This window comes from Cetorhinus maximus, chromosome 3, assembly GCF_964194155.1.
Source record: "Cetorhinus maximus chromosome 3, sCetMax3.hap1.1, whole genome shotgun sequence".
Taxonomy (NCBI): Eukaryota; Metazoa; Chordata; class Chondrichthyes; order Lamniformes; family Cetorhinidae; genus Cetorhinus; species Cetorhinus maximus.
The window spans coordinates 86,526,309-86,547,381 of NC_135881.1; the positions used below are offsets into that span (position 1 = coordinate 86,526,309).

Consider the following 21,073-nt stretch of genomic DNA (forward strand, 5'->3'; position numbering starts at 1 on the left):
CACTTACAGCAGTTCGACATTTTTTTTCTTTAAAAGTAACTAGTTTTAAAAAGTGAACTGTTTTGTAATTTTTCTGATGTTTCCAATATTTTACCTTTAGAGCTGCAAATGATATTTTAACACTCGCAAATTGAGATTGTGGCATTTGTGTGGGACAATGTATTTGTATGGGACAATGTGTATGAGGACTTTAGTACACAAGCAGCTCAATGGCTAATGTGGAATAGAGTTGCAGGTTGTGTGGTCTGCTTATGGGGGAGGATGTGTGAAACTAATAATTGTACTAAATGTCTCACATTCATACCACGTTTGTGAAAAACATATACCAGGGCTGTTGAGAAATAAGCCTCAGCCAGCAGGAACTAAATGGGTAATATTCCGTTGCGTATGATTGAATAAAGTTTATTAACTGAGTATACTTAAAGTTTAAGGATTGTGTTTCAAATAATTTCTTGATCAAATTAAGCATGAATGCTAATAAAACTAACTTGGAGTTCGGCACATGAAAATCGCTAGGAAATATATACCTTCCTTGTTGACTGATTTTTCTTATTATGAAAGTAGAAATAGGACAAAAGTAAGGCTGGATTGAAATATAGAAATAAAAAGGAGGAATTATGTTTTGTTCTGTATAATGCAGTCAATTCCAGGAGCCATTCCCTCAAGTTCCTCAATCCATCATGTACCATTTTTATCTTTATTACTAATATGAAAATCTTTTTAATCAACTTCATTCTTTGATTAATACTTTGAATAGAATTTACTCAGGTTTGACCATGGATCCAAAAAATTTTATCGAAAAAGAAAAGTTTCCTACGGGCATGTATACTCTGCACCCTTATTATAACAGTTCACGAGAGTTCATCTAGCATGTGTGTTATAATGGAAAGTTTGTATGGTCAACTTCCTATAATACCACGCAAAACATTAAAAACAAAAATATCAGGAGCAAGTGTGTCTTAATGTATAAAAGAGAGCTGAATAATAATATGGTGTAAATACATAAATGCTATTTACCTGTCTCACCTGACAGCTGGGAAATATCCTGTGCCTCTTCAGTTTCCATATTCTGCTTGTGCTCTACAATGTTGGGGAAAGGAATCATGTAGCAAGTTACTGGATGGATGATAATGAAACTACTTACCATTCTAACTCACTATCTGCTATAGAATAATATGCCCTTCTTCCTTCAGATCCAAATACTCTTGAAAAAATAACTATACATTACTATCTGACAAGGAGACCCTGATCTTTCATAGATTACAAAGATTTATAGAAATTTCATTACAGGCAGAGGTTGACAAAATTTGTTATTTATTGTTAATTTCCCACTCCATAATAACCCAAAAATGCAAACTGACTGCAACAAAATTAAGCAGAAAATTAAATGGCCCTGGGTCATTGTATGTGAAGAGAAGCACAGAATTCATTCTCTGGTTGATCTATAGTTATGTTCGCTCTAATTTACTGAGCATGCATCGATGAACCTTGAGTCAGCTTTGTGACACTTGTACAATCAGCAATCAAAAATGAAGCAATTTGCAGAAGAATGTCTCATTTACCCAAGCAGGACTGCATATTTGAGCAGCACAGCTCTGCTTCGATTAATAATGAATACACCTCATATAGCAGCAGATGGGCAGAACAGCAGTTTTAGACTCTGTCCCTCACTTCAAAAAGTCACAGTAACCAATTTCTTCAGTTAGCTCCTACATAGGGAGAAGTGAATCTCCCTAAAATAGCGAAACAAGCCCAGGAGAGAAAGGGAACCCATGTCTTCCTGTTTTACTGACAGATGGCTCCACAGATTTGGAACGAATGGTGGGAAGCTGCTACTCTTTTGCTGTAACACTTTATGTTCTAAACACTGGTTTTGAAGCAACTGCAAACACCAGGGAGTAGACGGTTGAGATTTTGTGGGGTACAAGTTATTTTTTTTTACAGTTTTTGCTAGGATTGCAGATTACCAGTGATTGGTTTCTGGCAGTGTCTGTGAAAAATTGGTGCACTTTAATATTCAACAATTATGAAACTAGATCTTGCAAAACCAGTAATTTAATTAATTATGAAGATCACCAAGTAACAATTTTAAAGGTCTAGCATTTACTAACTTCACTGGTAGTTGCTAACAGAAATGGCATCATATTTACAAGAACGTGTTAAAACAAATTACTAATGTGCCCAAATCCTAAAATGACCAATATTTCTACATTACTGCCCCCCACCCCGAAATGTTCTGTACATACAAAATTATTTTATGCAAATACCTGAATACTAATTTGGCTAATAGCAAGCCTTGAAAATAAACGAGTTCCTCCTACAGCACTGCCCTACACTGTATAATTACAGAATGACTAATTTAGCAGAACATTTTCAATTTTCAAATTCTGGGTAGGAACGAAATAATTCGCGCATCTTCTTTCATTGGAGCATTTGCCCAATTTGTCTGAAAATCTGTACCAACGACACGTGCCCGCAAAGTTATAAGTCACAATTTATTTAAATGAGTGAAGTTCTCTATATCACAACGGCAAACAGAAGTTGTTTAAAACGACTTCCCCAAAATAGTTCAACTAACCTTCCTCATTCTCTTGACCATGCATGTGGGAGATTCTAATGGGAAAAAAATTCTCCAGAATTGCCTTTTTCGAAACTTTTCAGTGTCGCAAGACGCTCCACAGAAAAGTATACCACTGTAATATGCAAATTCTCAACCAGAGCTAGAAAATGAAAAACCTTACGAGTCACTTTCTGAACAAAATTAATAAATGATTTTGTCACCCAATGGTTTTTCACTATGCAATGATTTTAATAAATTGTAGCGGTACAGAATTCAGATTATTTCTACTGTTGCCACTAAACTACAGAGAAAAAAAAACTATTGTTCCTCAATAGTTTTTGACAGTCGCATTAATGTGCTCCGACTTCCGCAGCCCCGCAAAATAACATGCACAACGCACTCCCAAAACTTTGGATATACGCTATATTTCTAACTATATATGGGTAGAGGTATATTCAGAGTTTTGCAGATGAGCACCCGAAATTATTTCGGCCACAGACTGAACTTCATGCAGCGATGGCAGGAACGCATTGTAGCCGAGGTAACAGGTGCCTCCTCCAAACCAGAAGGCAAACATAATCATGATTTGACTTTCCATATTTTTTGTTTTGCTCTGACAATCTCATACCAGTGCAAGTCCTCAGTGTGTGTGTGTGTGTGTGTGTCGGCTGTACGATATTAAGCGACAATAAGGGTCAAGTTGCATGAGTTGGCTGGCAGTTCTTTCCTACCTGTATCCCTCCTCGCTGGCGGTACACACAGCCCGGCAGTTCCTGCTCCATGTGCAGCCTACACTTGGACTCCCTGCGGTTGTACATCTCTCCCCGCTCGACTTCCTCCTTCCAATGCGCCGACCGTGCGCACACACCCTCGTGCTGGGATTGGTGGAAGAGCCCAGGGCTCTGCTTAGCTCGTTTACAGCCAAATGCCCTGTGTGTTGAGCGGTGGCACTGGGTGTCAGGAGCCTCTGCTGCACCGCAATGTCTGTGCTGAACGACAGCAGGGGATGGGAGCACAACGTGTTCGTATACATGCTAATAAAGGAAGGTGGGGGGGGGGGGGGGGTACAATCTTACAGAAGGGAAAGTGGAAAGTGTGGATTACACACATTCCAAGAATGAGGAACATCAAAGTAACCACAGGCTACACTGGCAGCCATGTCACATTGTAGTTGTGCCAATATCCAGAGGGAAAAATGTTAAAGACTTGCTTGCCATCTCTATTTTTAAAAAGCCAACTTTTGCTCCCTCCCTCCCCCAATCGGGTACAAAATCATAAACTGCACCAAATCACTGGCATGGGGTTTGAAATTTAGACAGCGCTCCCTTGCCTCTACCCCATGTTAGGAAGCTCTGTTGGTTGTGCAGGAATCAACTGCAAGGATAAACATCCCAAATAGAGCAATGGCCAAGAGTGAGGGCTCCCAGGATTTCCTATTCACGCTGGAGGCTTTATGAGGTCGAAAGGAGCAAAAAAACAATGTTTTTGGAGAGGGCAGGAGGCCAGCAAAGCAAACTCCAAGAAGGGAATGGGAGCAGCTGGCCAGGAATGTCTCACACGTGGTCAAATTCGGCAAATGTATGTTCAAAGGATGCCTCTTACCAATAACACCACTAACCCCTCACAGTGTTCAATGTACCACACCAACATCACTCACCCATCAGCAATCTCTAGCAATCAGGATACAGGCCTACATTCAGACAAGCCACCTCACCCTCACAAACCTGCCAGCCTCACACTCATCTCTTGCTGCTTCCACATACCTCCAGCTACTTAACCTTAGCATGCACATCACCCATGCACAATCACTGACATTCTTCCTTCTCCCAAGGCAGCTCACAAAAGAAGGGAACAGAACCAAATGGAGACAGGTGTGCCAGAACACTTGGGCCCTCCTGAGGAGACCATGCTCTGCATCAGGGTACAGCTACATCAGAGGCCATTGCTTCCTGCATTGCTGAGAACATTCAAGATGATGATGTCCCTGCCTTGTACTCATTCTCAACTCCCACTTCAGCCTCATCCTGCTATCTGATGTGAAAGCTGCAGATGGTGTGACCAAGGACAGCTTGCTTTCCACATGAATCTCCTTCCCTCACCACCACCCTCCCTTTCTACTTTTATGCTCTCAAATACCCAATAAGTTGTCTCTGGGCAGCCACTGCTGCCCCATGAAGAAGGGTGAGAGCCAATATTGAACTCTAAGAAAGAAGCACTGTTACTTGAATCGAGTATAAAAGTAGGGAAGTGCTGCTACAGCTATACAGGGGCTTAGTGAGACCACATCTGGAGTACTGTGTACAGTTTTGGTCTCCTTACTCAAGAAAGGATATAATTGCATTTGAAACAGTTCAGAGAGGGTTCACTTGACTGATTCCTGGGATGTTTATCTTATGAGGAAAGGTTGAGCAGTTTGGGTCAATATCCATTGGAATTTAGAAGAATAAGAGGTGATCTTATTGAAACATGTAAGATCCTGAGGGAGCTTGACAGGTTAGATGCTGAGAAAGTATTTCCCCTTGTGAGAGGATCTAAAGCAAACAAGAGTAGAACAATCTGCGCAATTGTTGCCTAGCAACAGGGGTCCAGAGAGGGAGGCCCCACCCACACTTACACACAGAGAGAGGGTGGAATTTTCCATGTTTGTTGACTTGAGTGGACAATATGGTGAGAAGGCCAGAAATTGGTTTCACGATATCTTGAACCCAGTTTGCGATCATCCGCTCAGCCCGTCAATGGTGGGCCGTGTTTCCCGCCATCGGACGTTCAGAACCACATTGCAATACATCTGCATATGATTATAAAGTCAGCCCACCAGAATCATCCCCCCGCTGCTGGATTGTGATTGCACACTGATGTCTTTCAAAACAGCGTATATAAGGCGTGCACCTGAGGCTGCACTTTGAGGGGAAATTGGAGGTGAGTGCACAGTAACATTGAGGAGCGCTCGCCTAGGCCGCCTGTTAGACTTCAAGGTTGAGGCACATTGAAGGTGTGGGGGCAAGGGCTGCCCTGCGGTTGATGGTAGTGCACGAGCATGTGTGGGATGTGGGGAAGGGAAGTGGCCACGCATTAGGGAAACCGTGTATAAACCGTGTACAATTTTTCACTTTATACATTAATGATCTAGATGAAGGAACTGAGGGCATCCTGGCTAAGTTTGCAGATGATACAAAGATAGGTGGAGGGACAGGTAGTATTGAGGAGGCGGGGAGGCTGCAGAAGGATTTGGACAGGTTAGGAGAATGGGCAAAGAAGTGGCAGATGGAATACATTGTGGGGAAGTGTGAGGTCATGCACTTTGGCAGGAAGAATAGAGGCATAGACTATTTTCTAAATGGGGAGAGAATTCATAAATCTGGAGTGCAAAGGGACTTGGGAGTCCTAGTCCAGGATTCTCTTAAGGTTAACTTGCAGGCTGAGTCAGTAGTTAGGAAGGCAAATGCAATATTGGCATTTATTTCGAGAGGACTAGAATATTAAAGCAGGGATGTGCTGCTGAGGCTTTATAAGGCTCTGGTCGGACCATATTTAGAATATTGTGAGCAATCTTGGACCCCGTATCTCAGGAAGGATGTTCTGTCCCTGGAGAGGATCCAGAGGAGGTTCACGAGAATGATCCCAGGAATGAAAGGCTTAACATAAGAGGAACGTTTGAGGACTCTGGGTCTACACTCGATGGAGTATAGAAGGATGAGGGGGGACCTGATTGAAATTTACAGAATACTGAAAGGCCTGGATAGAGTGGATGTAGGGAAGATGTTTCCATTAGTAGGAGAGACTAGGACCTGAGGGTACAGCCTCAGAGTAAAGGGAAGACCTTTTAGAACAGAGATGAGGAGAAACTTCTTTAGCCAGAGAGTGGTGAATCTATAGAATTCATTGCCACAGAAGGCTGTGGAGGCCAGGTCATTAAGTGTATTTAAGACCGAGATAGATAGGTTCTTGATTGGTAAGGGGATCAAAGGTTATGGGGAGAAGGCTGGAGAATGGGATGAGAAACTTATCAGCCATGATTGAATGGTGGAGCAGACTCGATGGGCCGAATGGCCTAATTTCTGCTCCTATGTCTTATGGTCTTATGGACTTATAAAGTAACCATTCCTCTGCAGCTGAGACAGTTCAGATGCAGTCACATTGACATGTGTGGAGTTGGGCCTCGAGCTTATCTGCCCACTCAGGAAACACAGGGGCCTGAAAATGCCACCAAATGCTCCAGGGTTTTTCACCCCTCAGGCACAGACTGCAAACTAATGAGCATTTTAGTGGACTGCAGAACAGTTGGATGACTGGCCACGTTGTACAATCTCCTTCCTAAATCTGGCCATGGAGCAGTCACTGGTGGAAGCGCTCACAGCCTCTTGTAATGTCAGCATCCTGGTTTGAACCAGTTTTCCCCATGGTTCAAGCTAACAGTGCAGCCTGGCAGCGTGGGTTAGGAGAATGCCTGTGCCTGAGCTGAGAGCACAGCATGCAGTCCAATGGGCAAAGCTGTCGCCAATCGGTCAGGTGGAGTGGGGCAGAAGTGGCTGGTGTTTCAGGCAGCCATGCAGCGTACTAAACTCTGGCCATCCAAGTGGTGGCCAACACTCTCCAGGATGCATTAAATGGCCTTCAGACTTAACCAAGAGAGGTTCTTAGTACACGTAAGCTAACTCACGCATCTCTAAAATTCATATTGCAGGAGGAATACATCAGGAGCATGAAGCCTGGTGAATGAGCTGTATGCCCCGTGGCGTACAGAGAGCAGAGATGATGGAGAAGAGAGCGATGAAGGTGCCTGGTTGCAAGGGAGGGGAAGCACCCTCAGGAAGAAGGGGTGACTGGGCCTCCCACACACGCTGCTGAAAAGCGACAGCGAGCAGTTGCTGGTTGGCGCCTAGCTAGACCCTAGCAGGATCTATAGACAACGCCTTTCATTCCTGCAGATGACCAACAAACCAGTTCCGCTGAAGGCTGTGCGTGTCTAGGGAACTGGTCAGTCGCATCTGCCAGCTACTGCAGGATCTGGTGCCATGGGGACATGGAGGGCATCCACTGCCAGTGGCCATGAAATAGATCAGTGCACTCAATTTTTATGCCAGTGGCTCCTTTCAGGGCTCCACAGGTGGCCTCTGTGGGATATCACAAGCCTCCACCCACAAATACATCCATGAAGTCACGGATGCCATCTTCACAAGGGCACACAACTTTGTGCATTTCACCTGGGACCAGGACAGCCATGATGCAAGAGCGATTCAATACGCCCAGATCTCGGGTTTCCCACAGGTGCAGGGTGTGATCGACTGCACTCACATGGTGCTCAGATCTCTGTTGCAATAAGGGGTCAACTATGTCAACCACAAGGGATTCCATTTGCTGAATGTGCAACCACCACAAATGCATCCTGCAGGTCTGCACATGGTTTCCAGGGAGTGTCCATGACTCCTACATTCTCAGTTGGTCACAGGCCCCTGACATCTTCCAGGGTCCACAGAAGCTGTAGGATTGGCTCCTCAGGGACAAGGGAGTGGCTGATGACACCCGTGCGGCAGCCTCAGGCTGCAGCAGAGCGACGCTATAATGAGGCTCATGCTGCAACTCACAATTTGGTGGGGCAGACTTCGGGATGCTGAAAATGAGGTCCTGGTGTCTGGACCGGTCTGGTGGAGACCTGCAATACAGTCCACAGAGGGTGCGACACATTATTGTCACCTGCTGCACCCTTTACAACCTGGTGCTGCAATGGGGAGATGGGTTGGCTGAGGAAGAGATGCAGGAGCTGGAGGTGTCCTCCGATGAGGAGGACATTGAAGGTGATGAGGGTGAGGAGGTCCTCAAAGGCGACAATGACAGTGATGAGACCATCGCACTGCAGGATGCTGATGACATGTAGTGAGGAGACACAATAGATCCTCACATTGCACCTATGAATGTTTGACTCCTGTCTGGCTTATGTCAGTGCACATACCCTCTGTGATAAGGCTCCTGTCATGGAGACACAGCGGAGGCCCTAATAGTTGCTCAATTGCAGGAGGATGATGATAACATGTAGTGAGGACGCTCCATAGATCTTCACATAGCCTCTGAGAATGTCTGACTCCTGTCTGGCCAAGGGCAGCTTGCTTGCGCTCTGTGATCAGGGTCATATCATAGAGACACAACCATGAAACTTTAGAAGCATCTAATCCTTTTTCTGCCTTCAGCACCTGAGCCCTTCAGGAGCACAGCGTCACTGGTCACAGATGCTGAAGAGATGGGGGCCAGCCCCACCTCAAAGGTGTTGAGAGCACACACAGAGAATGACGGAACTCGGTGATGTCTGCCCATGACATTCTGGCAGCAATGACCAGCACCGTCCAGGTGGAGGCATCAGTAATATGTCCAGGGAGTGTGAGGCCGGACCATCAAATTGGTCTGAAGGCTGCACAGAGCACAGGGAAGAGGCCCTAGACTAAGACACCTACCTTTATCTTGTGCAGAAAGGTTTCACATCTGAGTGACACGAACACCACATCTGAGTGACATGAACACTGCTCATCAGAGCAAGGACACATAGGCAGGGAGTCATTCTTGGGAGTTTATTTACAATAGTGAACATTATGTACAAGTAATTAACATTGTGCCCAGGCTGTGCAACTACATCTTCTTAACTTTCACTGCATCTTGGTGCTCCCTGGACATCCACAGCAGAGGTGGAGGCAGCCTGTTGACTGCTACGCCCGGTTGTCTGTGATGACCTTGGTGGGCGTCCTCTGGAGGTTTGAGACATGGAGGGCCCCAGCCTACTTTCAGGGTCCTGCTGTATGGCAGTGGAACACTCCTCGGCTTGTGGAGCTGGAGCTGCTGAGGTCACAGGAAGAGGGGATGCAGATGGGCTGGACACTCCTGGAGTCACCTGGATGGATGGCTCCGGTTGGGTACACCTGCTGATCCTCTTCCCTATGGGTGCCCCCATCCCCTGGCTGACTCATTGAGGAGAAGCTGTAGCTGGAGTGAGATTGGGCTATCCCGCATCACTCTTGCATACACACTGTTGGAAGGCAACTATGGCATCAGAGATGGACATCAGCCCATACAGCAGTGCAGGAGCGACATTCTGGACCCAGGTCTCCATGGCGGCTGCCATCCTGCCAGTGTTGACGTTGGTGCATTGGCATGCTGGCACTATGACCTCAGCCTGAAGGTAGACAGACTTCTCCATTGTGCCCTGCAATCTGAGGAGTGCAGCAGACATCTCTTCCTGGTGTTCCCGAGCTTGCCTTTGCAGCTCCAGCAACTGTGACATGACCGAGTCCAGAGGCTCATCATCTGACTCAGACTCAGCAAATTTCTGGCCTCCAGCAGTCCTCCGAGTGCCGGGGACCTGGCAAGTCCCTGCCTCTGCCTGCTGTGGATCAGAAAGTGCGATGTGATCCTGAGGCTACTCTAAAGCTAGGTCCCACCGAGGTGTGTGTCTCTGCAATGCTGGAGGGTGTGGGTGAGCGCTGTGACGGGACTTCAAGGAGGGTTTCAGCGGATTCCTCTTCTGCGCTTCCTTGGGGCTTGATTGGAGGCCCTGGGTTGCGGACTCTCTTGGTTGTTTCCCAGATGTGCCTGAGAAAACAAGGAGAAATAATCAGTGCATGGCAGTGGCCTGTGAAACATTGTTCTCGGCATGGTTGTCTGATGGATGTTGCACTGTTGGATCCTCACTTGGTAGAACACCGCCGACCTCGCCAATAGCACATGAACGGCCCAGATCCTCACCGGTCAGCTGGATGGCTCTGTTTTCAAAGTCCTTGAGGACCTTGAAGTCAGGCATTCCTCCACCAGTCTGCAACTCTCCCTGTTGTTGTGTGCCAGCTTGTCCTGGATGAATAGAGATGGAGAGAGTGTAAGCAGGATGCCTGCCAGGCCAGATGATAAGGATGCCTGGCGTGTATGGGTCCCATGGACGGGATGAGGACAATGAAGGTGTGTGTGAGAGAATGAGTGGTGATGTCCCTTAAACTGGCAGTGAGTGAGGGCCCTGTGGATGTGTGATGGGTTTGTGAGTGTGTGAGTTGACAGTGATGAGAAGAGTGACTTACCCTGGCAGAACAAAGGAGATCCTTCATCCTGTTGCGGCACTGGGTGTCTGTCCTCTTTTGCAGGATGTTGGCATTGACCACAGCTGCCTCCGCCTCCCAAGCCTGATTGGTGATGTTGCTGTCCCTCCTGCGGCCAGAGCACAGATAGAGGACATCACGGTGGTCCTCCACTGCGTCCAAAAGGTGCTCAAGTGACGTATCATTGAACTTGTCTTCTTGCCTATTGGGGCCATGTCTTCCATGAAGCAGTCCTGGGCTGGAAGCACTGAGAGGTGTGCACGCGAATGCACGTCAAGTATGGTGCCCAGTGTGATGAAGCGGTGAGGTGATGGTGTGGCAGACGAATAAGAGCCTGGCCACCATGGAAACAGCGTGTTTCCCAGGAATGCATAATTAATGCAGCGGGATTGGGGCGATATGGTGTGATAAGCTGCCATTGCAGCCAACGGGTAAAATACCATTTTACCCACCCGCTACCACACTTAGTGCAAATCTGGGATGATTCCACCCAGAGAAACCAAAATCAGTTTGAGTTCAGTTGGTCATTATGCTCTCAGTTGATGGGAGCAGTTTAAATCCCTCTCTTGCTGACATACTAGCAGACTGCTGACATTTTAGATGAGTTGCTGTAAAGTTAATGCAACAGTGAATGTCAAATGAGTTCTGGATCTCAAGGGAGATACCAAGTTGTCAGCAGTCTACTGGGAGAGGGAACTGCAGAGAGAGTAGATTCCCCAAAGGAACTGAAAGGTCCCAAAGCCAAGGAGTGAGACAGAAAGGAAGTGTCCCAAGAAGACCTTCTAGTCAAGGGAAGAACAGGACTCCGGAAAAAATCCCGTTCTGTGGAAGTGAAAGTAAGGAGCAGAGAGGAAGGCTCCAAGCTTCAAACTTAAAGAGAAGCAAGCTGCAGGACGCAGATTTAAAGCAGTGTAGGCTTGGGAGAAGCTGGATGATCCAAGGTAACAACCAAAGGTCTCTAACTCTTTACTATGGGCATGTTCTGTTGACGGCTGAGTCAGTTAGCCAGAATGCATGGAAGAAAGCATGAATGCACGTGGTAATCCAGGGGAGAGGAACATCAGAAGGAGAGTTTGAAACCCTGGAGGTGGACCTTTGTGGAAGGCATCTGAGAGAAAGTGGCGGTTTGGGAGGCGATTCCAAAGCAAGTTCTTGGAGGGTGGAGATTGGAAACCCTCTTGTGAACGACAGAGTTCAGTGAGACCGGTTGGCTCACGGTGTGACAAGCGTCTGGGGGGGAGTTGAGGAGAGATCCATAACATTTGTTTGCGGTGGCATCAGTCACTTGGCTTCAGAGTGTGGTGTGTCTGACCACAGGTCGCCTGTTGGTTTACATGGTCTGTGTACTTACTGTGAATATTAGAGTATGAGAAAGCATTTGTAACTTGTGTAATCCTTACAAATCTGTATATACCTGTAAAGGTATAGCTGTGGGTGAAGAAGTATTATAATATAGTTGATATTTGCTTGTTTAATAAATGCTTTATTCTTTTGTTAAAAGTTCATCAGCCAACTCCTGTGACTCTGTTCAGTGGCCATTCTCCATGTATCTAAACAAAAAAATAGAAGTTAGGGTCTTTCAAGCTGGGTTCCACCTTGAGATCAGGCTTGTCCTGGGATCATAACAAAAAGCTTACCTGAAAGTCGCATGCTGACCCCTTTAAATAGTGCTACTGGGGGTTACCCTCATGCAGCTGAACACTGGTTCAGCTGGGAGTGTTTAAGAGATGGCATTAACAGGACCTGCAAAGTCCAAAATGGCATGTCAGAGGACAAAACAGCATTGGACACCGAATGACATCACAATCTCCCTGCTCACAGCATATCCATGCTAGTGCACTTGCAAGCATGGTACACCATGTGAGCTGCATTGGAAGTGGTTGGAAATGGGTCTGCTGCCAATTTTAGTGTCTCTCGGCCTCTAAGAATGCCTGTTTATATACTAATTATTGACAAACTGGATTGCTAATGACCAAATTTTTGCCTTCAGTTTTCCTTTTAGAGCTCTTTTTAATTTATCCCTAAAAACATTGGAGAGAGCTACCTGACAAACTTGATTGGGTTTTTTGATGGAGTAACTGAGGGGGTTGATGAGCGTGGTGCAGTTGATATTGAGTGTATGGACTTTTAAAAGGCATGTGATACACCACATTATAGCTAATAGCAGAATTGAAAATCCTGCAATTAAACCGTGACAACATAGATAAAATATTGGTTCAGAGGCAGAAAGCAGAGAGTAGTGGTGAACATAAGTTATTTAGAGGGGAAGAAAGTATAAAGTGATATCCCCTGAGGTCAGTATTAGGACCACTGCTCTCTCTCTCTCTCTCTAGATCAATATTGGGACAATATTAGGGCCACTGCTGTATATATATTGTAATTTCAAGATTTTAAGATTGCACAGTGCTCAGTAATTTTCCCTGCCCGCTGGTGCTGGGCATGTTTGATGGCGTGAGCAGACAATATAGCAAGAAGGCCAAAAATCATTTTTGCAATCAGTTTGCAATCATCCGTTCTGTCTGTCAATGGCGGGCCGCGTTTTCCGCTGTCGGACATCAGGAACCTCATTATAAAGCCAGCCCACCAGACTCATTCCCCGCGCTGGATCATCCTCCCATGTCAATGGGAAAACACGCCGGTGCAGAACACATCTTGACAAGTGTGATGTGCAGAAGTCAAGACTTAACGTCAGGGCCTTGCTCACATTGCAGACATACAAGGAGCAGAAGATGCTGGAGCCTGATAGCAACAGGGCTCCGGAGGAATGCTCATGGTCTGCTGGGTGGATTCTTATGGACATGGCTCCGCTGTGAAGCAGCTAAAAGAAGGGGGTAAGTCACCCTTTGAGGGCCTGCGTTGCCACTGCAGGAACTCACCCATGGCTATCGCGATGGAGTGCATGTCTGCACACATCTCCGCATTCTACTGGACCAAGGTCTCCATGGCATCCACCATCCTGCTTGTGGAGACTTCAACACATGCACATGTGGGCACCACTTCATCAGAGAGCAGGGGACACATCCCTCCGACTCACGTGCCACTCTGTTGAGGGCTTCTAACAGCTCTGCCTGATGTGCCCCCGCCTTCTACCGACTCTCCAGGATAGTTGGAAGGCCAAATCCAGAGGCTCATCATCTGACCCAGACCTCACAGATGCCTCTACCCCAGCTGTCCTCCAGGTGCCAGGGAGCTTGGCTGAACCTGCCTCCTCCTGCTGCGGACATGTGTCCATGCGGTGACCACCAGATTGTGAACCCGAGCCTGCTCTAGATCTAGGTTCCACCAATAGAGGTGTGTGTCTCTACACTGATGGGGGGTGTGGGTAAGCGCTGTGATGGGTCTTCCAGGCTGCTTATTTCCAGCTCTTCAATGGAGGAGGTGTCTGTCCTCTTGGCTGGAGGTGAGCACGTGGATGGACTGAGGGATGACCAATGCAGCTTGGTAAAGTTATTTACTGTCCCATCTCAAACGTACATTAAAACACCTGGTTCCGATAACATGAAGACATAAAATTAAAATTGGTTTATAGATGGCTAATAAAATAAACAAGCATTCTTATATCTTTCTTTCTCTGAGCCAAAAGTGTAGCACCGGAGCAATTTGTCCCCAAATTCATAATGCAGTAATTGTCATTATTCTCAGGGAATAGCCATGGTACCCTCAGGTATCCATTACAAATGTGATAACTCAGTAATATTGCAGCTTATCTTCTTAAATTCGATTAATAGGCTGATTTGCACATTAAATGAAGGAAAAAGATAGCATGTAACTTTTCAAAGACTGATGTAAAAGAGCTCCTTGCCTAACTTAGAGAATAGAGAATGCAATTGTTGAAGCAGCAGGGCAGACATTGTCAGTTACAGCAGATTGGTTCATATGGTAGGAAGTGCTTTTGACTGTAAGTTTGAAATTAGGATCACAAGGAACTCATTGTGGTGTTGGAAGAGATGTTCAATGGCCTCACTAAGTCAGCAAAGGACAATGTGTTTTCAGATGAATAGCAGGAAAGCTAACTGAGTTGTAGAGAAACACATGGCCACTCTCTGATATAATAGTAAAGCATTGCACTTTAGGGTATCATATGGCACCATGTCCCTTGACCCAGAAGCAAAGTCAGTAGGCAACATCCATGTCAAGTGTCTCATATTCTGTAATACTTACATGGAGTCACACAATCTAGGCACTCACTCCTTTACGCTATGTATACTACCATCCATTGCATGATTCCCAACTGATCGGACTGCATGATTTGAAAACTTCAGCAGCCAATTAATAACTTTCAGAAGATGACAGCACATAATGCTAGGCCTTTGGAGGATGGTGTGCCGTTAGCCAACATTTAACATCCAATGAAGAGGAAGCAATGGCCATAATTGACTTCAATTTTGGCCGGGCAGTTCAGTGGAGATGTGGGAGCCTTTGTGCCTTCAGTGTGTTTGTGAGAATGTATACCTTTTCTTGCTTGATGGCTACAATCTTGTTGGTTATTCAATCTCTTACCAGCTACCACTTTCCTCATAAGAAATCTACAAGGTAGCTGATTAAGATAGCATGCAGCTCAAGTACATCAAAGTTAACAGTACAGTTTACCTTTCCTTTTTTAAAATTCTTTCGTGGGATGTGGACATCACTGACTAGGCCAGCATTTATCCCCTCGAAAAGGTGATGGTTAGTTGCTGTCTTGAACCACTGCAGTCCGTGTGGTGTAGGTAGACCCACAGTGCTGTTAGGAAGGGAGATCCAGGATTTTGATCCAGTGATAGTGAAGGGATGGAGATATAGTGAGTGGCTTGGAGGGGAAATTGAAGGTGGATGTTTTCTCATACATCTGCTGCCCTTGTCCTTCTGGTGGTAGAGGATGTGGGTTTGGAAGGTACTTTCCAAGGAGTCGTGGTGAGCTCTGCAGTGCATCTTGTAGACACGCTGCTGTCACTGTGCATCAGTGATGGAGGGAGTGAATGTTGAAGGTGGTGTATGAGGGCCTGATCAGATGGGCTGCTTTTTCCTGGATGGTGTTGAGTTTCTTGAGTGTTTTTGGAGTTGCACTTATCCAGGCAAGTGGAGAGTATTCCATCACATTCCTGACTTGTGCCTTGTAGATGGTGGACAGGCTTTGGGGAGTCAGGAGGTGAGTTACTATCTTCAGAATTCTCAGCATCTGACCTGTTCTTGTAGCCACAGGGTTTATATGGCTGGTCCAGTTCAATTTCTGGTCGATGGTAACCCCAGGATGTAGATTGTGGGGGATTCAGTGATGGTAATGTCATTGAATGTCAAGGGAGATGGTTGGATTCTCTCCTCTGGAGGCTGCAAGTCTGGAGACAGTGGAGAATATTGCTGAAGAGGAAGACCTTGTGTTCCATGGTATCTCTGGCAACACGAGTACCCACTTACGAGCACACCTTATAATCGGAAGTTTGGAGACACCCACTGATGGGATTCAGATAGTATAGCTGATGAAATAACACATGGTGAGATACAACAACAACAACTTGTATTTTTCTAGTATCTTTAATATAGCAAACTATACCAATGGGCCGCACAGGAGCTTTAACAAAGATAATTTCACACCAAGCCATGTAAGGGGATATTAGGGCAGATGACCAAAAACCTGGTCAAAGATGAAGGAGCATCTTAAAGGTGGAAAGAGAGATAGAGAGATTTAGAGGAGGAATTCCAGAGTTTAGGCAACTAAAGGTTGCCAGTGGTGGAGGGATTAAAATCGGTGTGCTCAAGAGGTCAGAATTGGAGGAGTGCAGATGGGGAGGGGCAAGACCACACCATGGTGGGATTTGAAAACAAAGGATAATGATTTTAACATTGAGAGCCAATGTAGATCAACTAGCACAAGAATGATGGGGGAGTGGGACTTGATATGAGTCAGGACACTGGTATAGAGTTTTGGATAACCTGAAGTACACTGAGGGTAGAATTTGGGTAGGCAGCTGGGAGTGCATTGCAACTGCCAAGGGTCAAGATAACAAAGGCATGTGTGAGGGTTTGAGTAGCAAAGAAACTGAGGCTGGGGTGGGTGAGACGATGTAACAGACATGGGACTAGGTGGTTTTACTGATGGTGAGGATATGAGGTCAGAAGTCCGCCTTGGGGTCAAATATGACATTAAGGTTTCTCACAGTCTCGTCCCGCTTCAGACAGTTGCCAGGGTGATAGTTGGAGTTGATGGAGAGGGAGTGGAGTTTGTGGTGAGATCTGAAGGCAAAGACTTCAAACTTCCCGATATTCATTTGGAAGAAATTTCTGCTTATCCAATACTGGATATCGGGCAAGCAGTCTGACAATTTAGAAAATGTTAACAACACAGGTAATAATAGAACCAGAGGATGCCTGATATGGCTGAGTGGAGGCCCCTGGCTGCATGATGATCTCAGGGGTTCCATCATGAAGAGAAGGATGCCAGAAATGCATTAAACGTACATGAACATTATATATAATCTTTCCCAAAATGTGTGGCAAATTCCTGGGATAATGGCGGAGTCCACTGTAGTGCCCTGTGCCAACATGCAGGAGGGTTTCAACACATTCCAAAGAAAACTGGAGAAAGTAATAGCTACAGCAGCATCTGTAAACTTTCCCCACTTAAGAACAATTTAGGTAATTTAGTCAACCTAATCTGGAGGTTTTGAATGAAGGTCTTGAGCAGAATGCCTGGAAAGATCAATGTTAACTGGGTAGCAAAGTACACAACCTCTTTGAGGTACTGAAGGATATCTTTCTCAAACTTTAAAGATCTTTCTGATTCCGTGAAGTTTATTCTCCCACATATCACTTATAACCAGAATCCCATTCATAGCACCAGCTAATGTGTGTGTGTTAACCTTTGATTTTCCTCACAGCAGCAATATGAAGTATTCCACAGATGCCTTCACCTTTGGAGGACCATAGCAAAGAATCAATTATCCTGTGTCATCTGACAGTATGGAGGTCCCAAGAAATGGGGCAATGTCATATTAAGTGGCTTATAATATTTTGCAGCAGTACTCTACATCTCAGCTGGCTGGTACATATAAAAATGTTACATATGAACAAACATACAAATTAGGAGCAGTAATAGGCCACTCAGCCCTTTGAGCCTGCTCTGCCATTTATTAAGATCATGTCTGATCTGATTTTAACTTCACCTCGACATTACTGCCTTCCTCCAATAACCTTTCACCTCTCTTCTTATCAAGAACCTATCTACCTCTGCCTTAAAAATAATCAAAGATTCTGCATCCACTGCCTTTTGAGGAAGAGAGCTCCAAAGACTCATGACCCTCTGAGAGAAAAAAAATTCTCCTCATCTATGCCTTAAATGGATGCCCCTTATTTTTAAACAGTGATCCCCTAGTTCTAGATTCTCCCACAAGAAGAAACACCCAGTCCACATCCACCCTGTCAAGTTAGAATTAGGGGGTGGGTTGGGGTGAAGAAAAGCTTGGATAATCTCAAGAGTGTGGACAGTGACAGAAATAAATGATATAAAAAGTTGTAATAAGTCACAGGAATATTAATGCAAAGTCTGAATTGGGTTTTATTCTCTTGTCTGATAATAGGGAGTTGGTACTATACTGATGTTAAGATGTGATAAACAGCTGTGAGGGTTGAGGATTTTATTTGGACCATTGAGGAAATGGTCAGAGGAAGCAGATCTTTGATGGGTAGGGGTTTTCAAATAATACTGTTCATCAATGCATGTGTCTCAAAAGAGTCTGTAACTCAGCTGTCTAGCAATAATTGTATTGCACCTGCTTCCCGTTATTCACAGGCTGTGTCTACAGCATCAGCAATGTTATTATCAGGCACTCACAATTTATGAGATTGTGCTGCATGTATGGCAAGGTATCCTGAGACCTATCTAAACACTGGAACCTTCTTTTGAGCATTCCTATGGCTTGCTTAATTCGTAACCATGTTTTCATGTGTCAATCACTGTTCCTCTCCTGACTAGCATTGGTGGGTCTTTGGAAAGGCATTATCAAACATGGGAGTAGCAAATCCAAATAAGGTGTAAGAGACACAATGAGAAAACCTCACCTTTGTGACCACAACCAGGTCAAAGCTGTGATGAGGTCTGGAACTGAATGGTTCGAGAAGAATCTGAACTGGAAAAAGCATTTTTGGTGAGTCTTTGATTATTAGGAATCGTTTGATGGAATTATTTATCATTGCAAGATAAAGAGGAAGAAACAATCAAGAACGGAAACAAATAGAAAGAGGTGGAGGCACCAGGAATTTGAGAATGGAAGTCAAGCAGAGACACCTGGCTGGATTTTAAGGCTGCAAATCGGGCAGACCACCCCTCCTCATGTGTATGTAAAATACAGAGTGATGGCTTCAGGACGGCAATATGACATCATCAGAGCAGTCTCATGTTACAAGGCAAAAGGCTGTGGAAATCAGACGCCTGCCCGCCGTTTTCAAATAATCAATTAAAAAGCTATTGAGCTTGTTAAAGAGCCAATGCATGCAATTTTTTGTTACCTGCTGAATCTTTCAGGTGTCAGACAGGAAAAAGTCTGGGAGTGCTTTGCAGCAGGGAGGAGGCCCACAGGGGTAGAAGAAAAGGCCTGCCACCGGGACGATGGCTGCATGTAGCAGCAGAGTATGCTGGTGACAGAGACAGCATCTGTACGGTTTTTTCAATTCATTTCATCACTGTTTTGAGCCTGACATAAGAAGTAAGGAGAGGCTGAGAGGGCAGGGGGCCTTTAATTTTGTAGTCATGACCGACTTCCTGTTCATGGCATTGCCCCTCTCCTGCATGATTTCCTGGCCTAGACTCCCAATTAGGCATGGAGCCGCCCTTCATACCGCCAATTGAACATAAGAACTAGGAGCAGGAGTAGGCAATTCAGCCCCTCGAGCCTGCCCCACAATTCAATACGATCATGGCTGATCTCATTTCGGCCTCAGCTCCAATTTCCCGCCTTCTCCTCATAGCCTTTCAACCCGTTACTAATTAAAAATCTGTCTATCTCCTGCTTAAATTTATTCAGCATCCCAACATCCACTGCACTCTGAGGTAGTGAATTCCACAGATTCAAGACTCTTTGAGTAAAGTAATTCCTCCTCATCTCTGATTTAAATCTACCACCCCTTAGCCTAAAACTATGGCCTCTCGTTCTAGAATGGCCCACAAGGGGAATCATCCACTCCACGTCTACTTTATCTATCCCCATAAGCATCTTATATACCTCAATTAGATCTCCTCTCATCCTTCTAGACTCTAGTGAGTATAGGCCTAAACTGCTCAATCTCTCCTCATAAGACAAGCTCCGCATCTCTGGAATCAATTTAGTGAACCTCCTCTGAACCGCCTCCAGTGCAACTACATCCTTCCTCAAATAAGGGGACCAAACCTCTGCACAGTACTCCAGGTGCAGTCTCACCAATGCCTTGCACAGTTGCAACAACACTTCCCTATTTTTATACTCTATTCCTTTAGCAATAAATGCCAAAATTCCATTTGCCTTGCTTATTACCTGCTGTACCTGCATGTTGGCTTTCAGCGATTCATGCATGAGGACACCCAGTCCCTCTGCATTGAAGCATTCTGAAGTTCCTCTCCATTTAAATAATAAGTATTGGCCGCCATTCCTCCGGGCGGCCACTAATTGGCCTTCCGAAGCTTGATTCACCATACTGAGACGATGGAGGCGGGAGCAGGCGGACCATTCACTTTCCATTCTGCTTCCCTCACCTTGCCAAAAACCGGAAAATCAAGCCCACAATTACAGAAAGAGAGGCATTTGCTTGCTCATGATCACCGACATGGGATATCAGGTTTTGGTTATTCCTTGGACATTTTAATATTGTTTGGAGCATTTGACATTGGAGCGTTCTGATAGAAGTTTCTATTGTTGATGAAAAGCACACTTTGAAAACTTAAGAAGTTACAGTATTATTGTCAAGATTGATGCAACATTTAATTCTGTCACCATCTTGGGTAGGGTTCTGGTGAAATCGTGTATTGTTTTATATTGCTGTAAGCATAATATATGTCATCCTCTTTAATGAAATGGAATCACCCATGAAATATTTTCTACTATTTATGTATGACATAATTCTATTAGCAGAAGAAGAATAGATAGTAGGCATATACAGATGATTGCATGATTGGGCAGACTTCATTATCCACAATTTATTAAGTCACAATGGATTATTAAAAAATCATAATTGCAAAAATGATAGAGATATTAAAATAATATTTTGCTTTGATTTTCACAGAAATGCGTGGTAGTGGGAATAAATACACAACAGCAGGAGATGGACCAATTAAGGTAACTATTGATAAGGAAGTAGTGTAGAAAGAAATAAAGGTGAAAGAGACCCTGGAATCTGATTGCATTCATTTCAGAATGCTGAGAGAAGTCAGAGAGCAAATAACAGGCTCTGAACATAATCTTTCAAGCATCCTTAGAAAAGGAAGTTGTTAAAGAATAGG

The 21,073-nt window shown here is 45.0% G+C and overlaps 1 protein-coding gene across 7 annotated transcripts in view; it reads right to left on the reverse strand.

The window, feature by feature from the left end:
* ikzf1 (IKAROS family zinc finger 1 (Ikaros)) overlaps positions 1-3,516 on the reverse strand; it is a 126,742-nt gene extending 123,226 nt beyond the window's left edge. The window contains exons 1-3 of one of the 7 annotated variants that reach the window (XM_078538630.1): positions 3,292-3,516; positions 2,579-2,720; positions 1,027-1,080 (exon numbers count right to left, since the gene is read on the reverse strand). In XM_078538630.1, the coding sequence (XP_078394756.1) occupies positions 1,027-1,080; positions 2,579-2,603 (79 nt within the window). In that variant the 5' untranslated portion in view covers positions 2,604-2,720; positions 3,292-3,516. Of the gene's footprint in view, positions 1-1,017; positions 1,081-2,578; positions 2,721-3,291 lie in introns of all 7 variants that reach the window. The other 6 variants (XM_078538635.1, XM_078538636.1, XM_078538633.1 and 3 more) reach the window with 6 other exon arrangements.
* Positions 3,517-21,073: the final 17,557 nt, after the last annotated feature.